The sequence below is a fragment of the Ictidomys tridecemlineatus genome, chromosome 3, assembly GCF_052094955.1.
Source record: "Ictidomys tridecemlineatus isolate mIctTri1 chromosome 3, mIctTri1.hap1, whole genome shotgun sequence".
Taxonomy (NCBI): domain Eukaryota; kingdom Metazoa; phylum Chordata; class Mammalia; order Rodentia; family Sciuridae; genus Ictidomys; species Ictidomys tridecemlineatus.
In genome coordinates this window covers 206,611,678-206,623,804 of record NC_135479.1, presented here as the reverse complement: position 1 = coordinate 206,623,804, position 12,127 = coordinate 206,611,678, and the positions used below count along the sequence as shown (strand labels likewise).

General features: G+C 46.6%; 1 protein-coding gene across 6 annotated transcripts in view; it reads right to left on the bottom strand.

Moving 5' to 3' along the window:
* Positions 1 to 515: 515 nt before the first annotated feature.
* Positions 516 to 12,127, bottom strand: part of Itsn1 (intersectin 1) — a 219,128-nt gene continuing 207,516 nt past the window's right edge. For all 6 annotated transcript variants that reach the window (XM_078044571.1, XM_078044572.1, XM_078044567.1 and 3 more), the window contains one exon: positions 516 to 11,081. In XM_078044571.1, the coding sequence (XP_077900697.1) occupies positions 10,933 to 11,081 (149 nt within the window). In that variant the 3' untranslated portion in view covers positions 516 to 10,932. The remainder of the gene's footprint in view (positions 11,082 to 12,127) is intronic.

Genomic DNA, 12,127 nt, shown 5'->3' with positions numbered 1-12,127 from the left:
AGTCAGTTAAACCAGTGAGGAAATAGGGAAGAACTGCCTTAAAACCAGAACAGAAGAAAATGCTATAAATAATACAACGAAATTCAGATTGGGTTTGCTAATGACACCCAGCATTAAAAGACAAAGTTCTGAATCTCTTGGTGTTGGAAGCTTCACAGAAATCAAGAGTGACCCTTCTGAATGTCTGAGAGACTACCTTGGCCGCCTCTCTCTGTCCCAGTCATGGCATTGTGCTGCACAATACAGAACCTCTGGGATTCCCAGAAACCCTCGGCACGAGGAAATCTATCTCCACTTGGTGCTAACATTGAGCTGAAGAAGGCACAGGAGAGCTGAAAGGGTTGTTGGTTGGTTTTGCTTTTTAGGTTTATTCTTGCATAATCTTCCTGGTACATCTAACTACAGTCTCACCTCTGGGAAAAGGAAGAGCCGCCACTGCAGGACTATGGGCATCTTCTGTGCTCAGTGAGGAAGAGGAGGGGCAGAAAGGACCCGAAATAATCCACTGTGGCAAGTTTGCTTTTCTCATTTTATTCATGAACCATGTGAATTTAAACCATACGGGTCAAAATGACCAAAGAATTATTTTGAAGAGATTGTTCTTTCTAGGTTCAAGATGCACCGGAATAGTAATTTGTATTGATGTTGTCACTGGTTTAAAGAAAAAACAATAACAAAAAACCCCTCAGTTACCATAATCTGAATTGGTAAAATTTAACATTTCACACAAAATAAGGTGCCAAAGAAACACTCAAACAGCAAAACAACCTCAATTCCTTTTAAATGAACAAAAAGAGAAACCTAATGTTTTGGCCCTGCTTTATCAAACCTTAGACAAATACATAAGTCTACAATTTACAGTAGTGTCTAGTAGTTTTAGAACTCCACAAACATTACATAACAGACAATATAGTCTCCCTTTTACAGAAAATTAAATAGTACCATTATTTGGCAACAGAAGTATATTACAATCAACAGGACATCCTCCAAGGGGGTGGCCTAGCCCTACCCCTGGGCAGGGCATGAGGGGAGCAACATGCCACTGGCACTGTGGCCACTAGTCACTGGGACACAGCACTCCTGTTACGCTCGATTACATTCTTCTGCACAGGCAAAGGCTAACTGGGGGCTCCTGCAGCCCCACTGGGAAGGGCCCACGTTCTGGCTTTTCTGGTCTGCAGACTCTTTTTTAGATCAACCGGGTCCAGGTAGCAGCTGACTGGCTGACTCTCCCCACACTACTGGCGCCCCAGCCAAGAGGGCATCGTGCCGGGGGAGGAGCACCAGGGCCGTTTCTGGGCAAGGGGGTCAGACCTTGCCTTCTTCTGCTCACGGGCCTGGCATGGCCTTCTTGGGCTGCACTCACAAAGAGATCCCTAAACAGCTCCACCTTTGGGATCAAAGGCGGTTACAGTCACATGGACAGTTTCTTAAGGTGATTTGTAGGTTGTCATATGCCTCAACAGATTCCAGTTAGGTTTCCGAAATCCCAGGTTTCCACCACCCTAAAGTCCGCTTGGACTCAAATGTTCACGTCAGGCCACCAACAGGAGACGCTGATGGTTGCTTAGCAACATTAAGAGGCACACACCTAATTGAAAGAAATGCTAAAAACCTAATGCGCATACCTTTGTCCTTTCAATCCAGGGGCCCTGAGCTTTCCACACACAGTGATGACAACTCAATGCCCCAGTCACAAACCCATCAAGGAAGCATTTCTGGGGCCACCACCTCCTGAAGCCAGTTTTGCATGCTTCTCTTCAGGTTTAGACGAACCCTGCCTGTGTCACCCGCAGGGACGTTTCTGGTGGTCATGTAAATAAGCACAGACCTGTGCCCCAGAAGCAGCGTGGATTCCTGGTACTTTTCTGGGAGAGGTGTAGGGAAGGAGAGGAAGGCCTCTTGCCCCCAAGGCCTCATCAAGGACACTGCCTGTCCACAAACAGCTCAGCCCAGAGCCCTCAACTTCACCTCCCACCCATGGGCAGGCTAGAGAGGGCGAGGCCGCACCAGGACATCTCAAGGAAAATGCAAACACTAAAGAGGTGTCTGAATCCACCCAGAGAGAGAAGTGGAAAGGGTGACCAGAAAGCCAAGAAGTGGCCTCCCCGAATGCTCCTGGCCTCTCTGAGGGGATGGCTGGGTCACCCCAGATTCCTGACCTTCACTAGAACCCAAGGAAGCTTCTGTGGCAGGAGACCTGATGGAAGACATACCCACCCTCCAGAGCACACCGTCTGTATGGATTCATTCTAATGCCACACGGACACTGACCTCATCCAAGGTCATGGTTACAGGACACTTCATTCTATCACACCCAATTTCATTGAAATTCATCACATTTCCTACAGGAAAAATCCCACTCCTTTGAATTCCTAAACATACACAACTTGAATTTTTTTTAAATATAAGAAATTTAGTTGGGTTGAACCCAAGTAATCTGATGAAGCATTTTCTACTCTTGGAATAGTTTTACTTTTTTTCCTATAGTTTTATGCACTTAAATTAGATTCCTAAAATACTCTCATATACATACAGAAAAATAATCTCTCAATGACAAATCACATTTTACAATAACAGGTTGAATATTTTAGATGACACAATCTGTGTTAGTTTATGCAACATGTAACAGCAGAGTCTTACACACAGTATATACATTTAGTCACGGCCATTCCCATAAAGTACAGCAGAGAGTTCACAACTAACCTTCTAAAGAGCATGACCTTTTTCACATTATGGAGAATTCTGCATTTTTTTCTTAGCTATAAACAGCACAAAATGCAGAAAACCAGAAACCATGAGCTGATTATCATACATAGGACATTGTGTAGTGGTCTCTCATTTGTATACATGTATTTACACATATGTGTGCCACCTATGTTTGTGAGGGTACAAAGCTTTTGGAGCTAAGGCAGTGCACAGGGGTGAAATGGTAGTCAGTTCCCCTATCTACGCAGAGCTATGAGGGGCAGAGGGTGCACAGACTCCAGCTGGGGGTACCACAGCCAACCAAGTCTGAGACTGATACTTGGGTTACTGGAAATATATGCTTTAAATGCACATCTAAAACTAAACATTGTTAAGATCTTTCTAAAATATCTACTTTCTGACACAGTGACTATTTATCAGATTACATATTAAAGATGTTGATTATAAAATATATCTCAAAATATTCGTTCGTTAAAATTGACGCTGACACCATATTAATTCAATGCTTCTAGAGAACCTTTCTGGACCTTCCATAGTTTGGAAGACTGTATGAAATGTGGAAACAAAACTGTAGTGTGTTATTTCATTCAAGGTGACTTACTCCACATGAGCTAGGTTTGCAGTTTGTTTGACACAATAAGAATTATTGCTCTACGTGGGTAGAAATGGGACTCCATTTGCAAAAAGCAAGAAGAGCAGAAGTTGGAGCATCCAGCCCAGTGAAAGCAAAAGCTTGTGAAGACCAGCTCCATGGTCATCAGGCCTCCCTGGAACCATGGTCTTCTAGGTCTCCAGGCTACTCACACAACAGGGCCTCTTCTCTCTGCAAGCACCAACCTACCTAAAGTCAGATCACCTCTCCACAGGGAAACCTATGCAGGGCATCTAGCTGGGAGGCTGCTGCCTCTCAGAAGCCCTCAGCTGAGGCTCCCATTAGAACAAGTGTCCAGCCACTGAAAGGAAGGGTCACTGAGTCCTCTAGGACCTTTCTCACTTATCCTTGAAAACAGAAGTTTGGGAAAGCCTCAGTGTCCACCAGGAATTGGAAGAAATGCCCTGGTGGGTGACTAACCCCCAAAGGAAGAGTCTCATTTCAAAGTAGTGAGTTTGATGGTAGAGGCTCAAAGGCCTCTTGGCATCTGATGGCATGCCCTGGACTGGGAGACCACAGACCAGCTCCTGTCACCATGAGTGACACTCCCTCCCTGGCTCTGGGATGCTTTGGGGCTTGGGTTTTCTATCTCCAAATTAGTCCAGACCATTTGTGCTTTTAGAAACTAGACGCAGATATGTTGACGAATACATCAACCCAGCTCTATGAAGCCTGCCAGGGGGACCTTCCACAGAAAAAGACACAAGATGAAGTCCCCTGCTTAAGAACCAACTGAAAATACAGCATGGCTAGCGCTGGTATCATAGTGAGCAGCCGGAGTCACCAAGGGCTCTGCACTCAGAGAGCCTAATGCTCTGCTGGCACCATCTTGAAGTTCTTCATCATGGGGAATGAGGGGCCTGGGCCCACAGATTCTGAGCTGGTTATCAACGCACCTAGGAAAGGGTGGAAGAGCACGTGTCCTGGCCCCTCTTCAGTCCACACATCCATTCCCACCTCCTGGTGCATCACAAACACACACACACACACACACACACACACACACACAAACTTACATGCACACACAAGCACCCCCAAACATATAAACATAAGCACACACCACAACAAGCCACTGTACCCCAATTCTTCATGCCATAGAAAATTCCAGAAGTCAAAGTCTGCAAGTAGAGACTCCAAGTAAAGCAAACCTAACTTCAGGAATGGGACCGCCTCCAGAGGCCTGCCCAAAGCCCTCCCAATAGTGGGGACACGTCTGACTTAGGTCTATAAAGGGATGAGTCCCATAGAGCCCCACTGAAGCAGATGCAAAAAGGCAGGAGGGCTAAGGATCTCTGACCACGAAGAGCAAGGTCTCCCTAGGTTTCCTTCTGCAATTTACACAAGAGCAATGCCCTGGACCTGCAGCAGGTGGCGCCAGTACCTTGGGACCCACCAGTGGGACCAGCGAGTGTCCAGCACACACAGCCCCCCTTCACCCCAGCAGGGACAGTGGACAGAAGACAGCTGCTGCCACTCAACCAGACGTTGCTAAGCCACCACCCTCTCTTGGGATCCTGTCTGCCCAAGGCTCCAGCTCCGTTTCCAAACTGAAACAGGGGGAAAGAAGAGAGATAAGAGGCAAAAAGCAATGGAACACGGCAGAAGAACAGAAGCAACGTTACTCTTATAAATATCAGAAGTATAAAAGCAGAGCTCCAGAAGAAGAAAACAGGCATTCCTTCCACTGCATTAAAAAGTTCTCATGAAATAGAGGAATGCTGGCCTTTTTCGGCCCACTTCTGAACACGCTTTTACTTGCTGGCTTTGAATATTAAATACACTCATCAGATGATAGTATATGACGGTATAGAAAATAGAACAGAATCCCATGGAAACAGAGGCCCACAAAACACCCAGACACACAGTAGGGGCAGATTTTCCCTGAAATATGACAACACACATAGTTGAAAAATGATTATGTGATGCCGTCTGGCTTCCAAGGCCAGAGTAGAGGTTCCCTTTAATGGAACTGATTGATTCTGCAAGAAACGGAAGCCATTATTTGGAGGTGAGTTTTTATAAGCACTGGGTGTTATTTAAATGACTTAAAATTAGATCTACAATTAGGCTTGACAGCCATGAAGGAAAGAAACTCCCACTGCCTCCCAGTCCCCCTCCTGGCCTGGGTCCCCCTGAACGAACAATGCACTATAGCTTCACATGTCACCAAGAGGAAAGACTGTCCAGTGTGTTGGCACCCAGGTTTTAATGCTCCAGAATCAGAGAGTATTTCAACTGGGTTCCATCTTTCACCCGGTTACGCTTCCTGGTCAGGGATGGAGTCCTTCTGGCTCCTACAGATATAAAGTCAGTAGAGTCGGATGACCTAGACACATGGGTCAAATACAATGGAAGGTGAAGAAATGGGTTCTGGAACTTTCCTTTCCTCTAGCTCAAATAAATGTCTGCCTTCTAGGTAGGAAAGCAGGAGCCTTATGCAGGAGAGGAAGCTGGGGGTGAGTCTTTCTGCCAACCAGCCAGTTGCTTCCTCTGGATCAGACCTTACATAAGAGGCCTTCATTATTCCTTTGCACCCCTCACAGGGCAGCATTAATTGGTAGGACCATTCAAAATAGACTCAAGAGCTCTTGGGAACTCATCACTCCAGCTGGCCTGGTTCTAGGGACTGCTGCACTGGAGGTACAAGCCATGGTGACAAGAACAAGTGGAGCCATGTCTTCATCAAAGAAAGGGCCCATGGGGGTCAAGAGTTGCAAACAGGCCCCCTGACTGGAGCTCCCTAAAGGAGTACTTCTCCGTCTCAGCAGGTGAGCCACTTGGCATCCCCGACAGCCTTGATATGGCCCATTTAAGCCTGGAAGGCCAATGGCCCAGGACTACTTGACAGCCTGTTTTGGAAAAAGAGACTGAGGAGTCTCTTTTTCCTCTCCCCCTGCTGCTTTACTGTGAGTGCTGCCTCACCCTGCGAACAGGCCTGCCTTCCTCTGAAAGGGGGCCCAAAACAGGTAGGCAATTACAGGGTGGGTAGGAAGAAAAGAAGAGAAAATGTCCTCATTTTTCAAGCCCTGACCCTCCCTCAAGAGAACTACGTGTTCATGCACAGGACAGAGATGGGTTGACAGATGAAGCTCATGGGTCACTTGCTGGGATGCCTGACCCTCTCGTACTAGTCCAGGGAACTCAGGGCTGTTCTGGGGAAGCATCTAGCAGTACACACACCTGTCTGTGTCCCTACAATCGCGCAGAACAAGAGCCTGGCCAACCAACCCTGAGCCAGCCTTCTCAGAAATGCCATCTCCAGAGCATCCTTAAAGTAAATGAATCCCAAGCACAGAGAAACACAAGAGTCTGATGTTGCAGGGCCAGGGAAAAGGAGGAGACTGAACATCCCAAATCCATTTACAAAGTACTAAGTGGCTAGTTGAATATTGGCATCTGACACCTGCTGCTCCCAGCAGTGAGGGAAGGTCCCTGGCAGGGAGTCCAACACCCCAGGGTGCCAAAAAAAGAGGCATTTGTTCTACCAAATGATTCTTAGGGTGGCTTGGACCACACTGAGGGCTTCACTCCACCTTTCAAATTCAACCGGAAGTACCTTCTCCATTTATCCCTTGATCTCCGGCCCCCAAAGACTGGAACATCCTCTCTGTGTGCCTCAGCCACGCATAGTGCCTCTGCTGGTGTGAGCTGAAGCTCTTTCACCTAAAAGCAAAACAAAGACATCCAGTCCTGTTTGTCTTCACCCCCTTACTCTGGCACAAGACACTCTCAACTCACAGGGCGAGCGCCTGGGAACAAGCAGACCAACTGCTAACCTCACACTGACCACAAGCCTGAAAGGACCCCGTTATCTGAAAAGTATGCCAGGTGTCCATGTGTAAGTGCCCTGTCAGCTCAAAGCGATCTCAAACCCAAAAGAGAAGGTGAATCAAGTCAACCAAATTGCACTTCGTTTCCAGTAGAAATTCTTAGTTTTTATATACCCAAATTTTCTTCCTATGAACCAAAAAGACCTGACAAACTAGGAAAAAACAAATCTTTGGAGGAGAAATAGTTTTTTTTTCTCCCCTATGAGGTTCTAGAAAAGTCTAAAATATACTCTAGGATCTCCACCTTTCAAATTCAACCAGAAGTACCTTCTCCATCTATCTCTTGATCTCCGGCCCCCAAAGACTAGAGCATCCTCTCTGTGTGCCTCAGCCAGCTTCTGGAGAGACGGTCAGCCTTGAAAGGTCGACCTCTACCATCCTTCCACAGTCCCCCTGATCCTAGGGCACACCCCCAAGGACACCTGGGGTGTTGGCATCAGGTCACCAAGGTAAGGCATAGTAAAGCGGTCAATTTACCACTTTTTGATGGGATTTTTTTTTCACTTAAGTTCAAGTCAACCCAACCAGATGAAATGGAGTACTTGCATAGATCTAGATCAAAAGAAAAGAAAAAGAATGCCCCCTATTCCCTAATGTTCTTTGGGAGCAGAGCTTTCTGCTATCAGAGGACAGAGACATGTTATCCAAGCAGTGAAACAGGGAAGACTGGCCCCAATTCTGGAACATTCCTGGTAACCCAAGCCTAGAATGTTCTCTCTTCCCCATTAGGTCAGACCTGGACCTGAATGAACCACAATATGTCTTTAAGCTCTCATGGTCCTGATTCTAGGAGATGATCCTGTTTACAGGCCAGGAGAGAAAATTTCAGCCAGGGCAGCCCTGACCCAGAAGGACCAGGATGTGGAATGACCCTGTGAGACAGCAGGTCTAGGAAGAAGGTCCAAGATCTCCTGTGCTCGGGATAATCCTCAGGGCTGACTGAGGGTCAGAGCACAGCATGTAACCAGGAAAGCTCCTTTCTGGGTGAGAGGATGTCAGATAGCACAGGAGGAACTAGCAGTGTGGCTCAGAGAAGAGGAACACTTGCAGCGGTGACTAAAAGGCTGTATCGGGATGTCAGGAAGCACGCCTAGAGAAACTCTGTAGTTAGAAAGCGAAGAGCCAGGCGACAGACTCCTTCCTGTCCAGGGCATTTCATGTCTGTGAAATGTAGCCCAGACAGCAGAGAGAGAGAAGTGAAGGAATAGAGGGCCAAGGGCTCAAGGCTCCGTGCATCACCATATCCCTGCCTCCCCAACACTAGTCTCAGTCACAGCCGGGTTGGAGGGACAGCCCAATGCATTCATAATACCATGGGTCACATTACAAATCACACCAGAAAATACAAGGACACTCATCCAGAACTTGCTAGGCCGAGAAGCATCTCAAGGATGCTCCATAGAGTCACGTGGGAAAAAAGACCACATATTGCTTTTTCATGCTACATAATTCCAATAATGGGATTCTACCAGTAGGAGACCTGGAATCTAAAAGATTTAAAGAGATTTATCATTGTGCATACCACACACTCCCTACAGGAGCAGAGATGTCCAACGTTAATACGAAAATAAAGTCAATGAAGGAAGAAAAGGGAGAACAGAAAGAAAGGGATTGGAATGGTGATCCAACACTATCCCACTTAACATTTAATACATTTTTTTTCCTACTATGGTAACATGTCCTTCATAAACACAATGAACAAACTCTGTTGGGTATAGAAATAGGAACACACGAATTACATGTCTATTTATAGATTTAAGGGAGTTTCTTAACAACATCAAAAAACACAAAGTATTTTAACCATGTTTTCTGCCGGGAAGTGGTAAAGAAATGCATGCCTGAAGTTGAACTTGCTCTACAACATGTTCAGTTGAAAGTTTCTAACTAAAGGGTTTATCTGCTTGTTTCAAAAAATACTTATGTCTGATACAAAATTCTACACTATCTTCATAAATAAATAATAAAGTGTTTCTTAAAAGTATGAAATGTAAACTTTGTTATTCTTTCCAACACACACGTTTTAAAAACTGCTTGAACTAGGACAGGGCCATTACCAGAAGCAATAACTCTACGCATTCAGTTCCCAAAGAAGGGGGTACTCTGCCACGATCATTGTGAAAACACTGCTACAACCCTAATCAAATTCTAAGGACCTACAGTCAAATTTCAGAATACCATCCAACATAGGAAAGCTAGACTCTAGTACCAAGAGGACATGCAGAGGACACCTCATGACCACAACGAGCTGCAATTATGAGAACATCAACATGCAAACAAAACATGGCCCACACTTCTCATTAGCAAATCAAGGTATTCTAATTAACCTGCTGCCCTCCTGGAATTCAAGGGAGAACACTAAGTAGCTTGGTACACAGTCGTACCCCTGACTCTGGCAGCAAGCGCCCGTATTCCACCCCAGAGAGGTTGGCCTGTGTCTGACGCAGCCCAGGAGGAGTGTGGCTCTTCCTCCCCAGAGCTGTGGGCACACTCCTCACCGCATGATGGGCATCCTTCACACCTTCCCACTCCACCTCCAGTTTGTCATCTTTCGTTTTTAAATCTTAGGGGTGCAGGACCTACCTTTTTTAGGAACCTACCAAAAACTGCTTCTGAAATTTCCCTCTGGTACCTTTGATCAGAGAATAGGCTCAGACCTGGTCACCAGCAATGACTCTTGTCATGGAACATCACAGGCCTCCAAGCCAAAATAAAACTTTCCAACCAGGGCTGGCAACCGGGATTCAATGACGTCACAAAGTTGCCTTCCCAGCAACGGGCAGTGATCTAACCCAGCAAAGCACGACTTTGCAGATGATGAGCTTCCGTGCCCACCTTCCACGCTCGCCAGGAATCAGAACTGAATCACCGGAAGGTACATTGTGTGCTTTCACTGACATATCAATTCCGGGGCCTAGAGGGGAATGGAACAGCTGGAACAGCAGACATGCTGGAATCTTCCAGGGACTAGCTCTTCAAAGAGCTTAGTTAGAGTTCAATTAGGAGACTATCACACAGAGCAATCAGATCCCAGAGAGCATTTCCCTGCAGGGGAATGAAATTCTGAAGCCAAACAAATCCATCCTCATTGTTTCTTTCTTTCTTTCTTTTTTTGTAATTGAACCCAGGGGCACTCAACCACTAAGCCATATCCCCAGCCTTTTATTTATATTTTATTTAGAGACAGGGTCTTGCTGCCTAGAGCCTCATTAAATTGCCAAGGCTGGCTTTGAACTCGTGATCCTCCTGCCTCAGCCTCCCAAGCTGCTGGCATTACAGGCACGCACCACCAGGCCCAGCTCATAATTGTTTCTAAACACACCAAGGCCTGGGTGGTATAGGCCAAGGAGTCTACAAAGGGGCTGATGGACATGAGAATAGGAGGTCACACAAGTTCTCCAAGAAAACAGACACTGCGTTTAGGAAGCTACTCTACAGTAACCAGGCCCATGCCACGAGTCCAAGGATGGGCCAGGTTCCAATCCAACCTACTTGAGGGTTAGAAGATTCAGAGACCCTAGAAGCCACAGTGAGGCCCGAAGTGAGGAGGAAAGAAAACAGCTTTTTTTCATAAAACGGGAAACTGTTCAAGGAGCAGGATTGTCGAGAATTATTCCTAGATTGGAGGGGCCCATCTTTGCTGTCCCATTGTCCTGTGGCTAAACACCAAATAATAATGTTTTAGAAAAAGAACACAATTTGCAGACAGCAGGTGCAGCCTCTGAGCGTGGCCCAGGCCGCTCCTTACGGCTCATCAAACAACTGCAGGTCCAGGCGGACCACGATCTCTCCCGTGGGGACCTCGTGCAGCAGCAGACACTTGGTCACTGGCCCCTTGGAACCCTGGTCTTTCTTGATGTCAGCTACACGGATCTCGGTCCGACCCAAAAAATCTGAAAAGAGAACAAACAGACCCTGCTCAGGAGGAATCCCTGTCTTCCAGGCATGCACCGGAGAATCACCCTGGGAATCTCCCAAGGAGCTGCTTACTCTCCCTTCTCTCTGGCCTTTGGTGTGAGAACAGTACCGTGGTTTCCAGTTTCTCCTCGGTGTCTGCTCTCAGGTGTCATGATGTTTCATTATTTAAAACACAGAGAAAGAGAAGATTCTTAATGTTCCCAACACAAAGTGTCTGAGGCGATGCCTGATCGCATCATTACACATCGTCCACACACATTGAAATGCCGTTCAAGCCTGAAGGTTTGGGATTAGATTGTATTTGGGGGCAGTGGGTGGGGTGGGGTTGTTTTTTATGAATTATTCTGCTTAATATTTTTTCAAGATTGACTTACCATAATTGTACATATTTAGAAAGCATTGTTGGCCCCGCACTGACAGTCAACCAGCTATGGGACTGTCTTTGGGCAAGCCCAGGGCTTTTAAGTCACATGGCATAGTTCATATCAGAAGAACTAAGAGGCAAAGGCCACGTGGAGCCATTGAACCTCTGCACAGATACTGCCAGCAACAGGCGCTCACTCCTGGCACTTCATTATGCTCCTCTGATTATAATTACAACCATCATCTTTTAACTTACTCTCTGACTCTTGCTGGGGTGAAAGAAAAGCAGCTAATATTTTGGATTCATTGGCCAGGGATCGTTCTTCTCCAGGCCCAAAGCAGAGATGGAGAGCCAGCAGAGGAAATAGTATCCCTTTTCCTAACCAGAAATGTCACCCGATGGACGCCGACCGATTCTGCTGTGCCTGTTGTGGGCCGACGTCCCTTCAACTCTGTTGGCCAGTTCTGTCCCATAGCCTTTTGTCAAGGGCGAAAGAACTACGCTGGGGCTCTTGGGTGTGCTCCTCTTTGCAGTCCCTGCCTTGGAAATCCTACTGTCCTTATTTAAGGCCATGGGAACAACTAGACCAGTGTGTCCTGTGCTTGTCCCTTCGGACATCCCCAGCATCACCTTGTCTTATGTCAACCTGATCCCTCA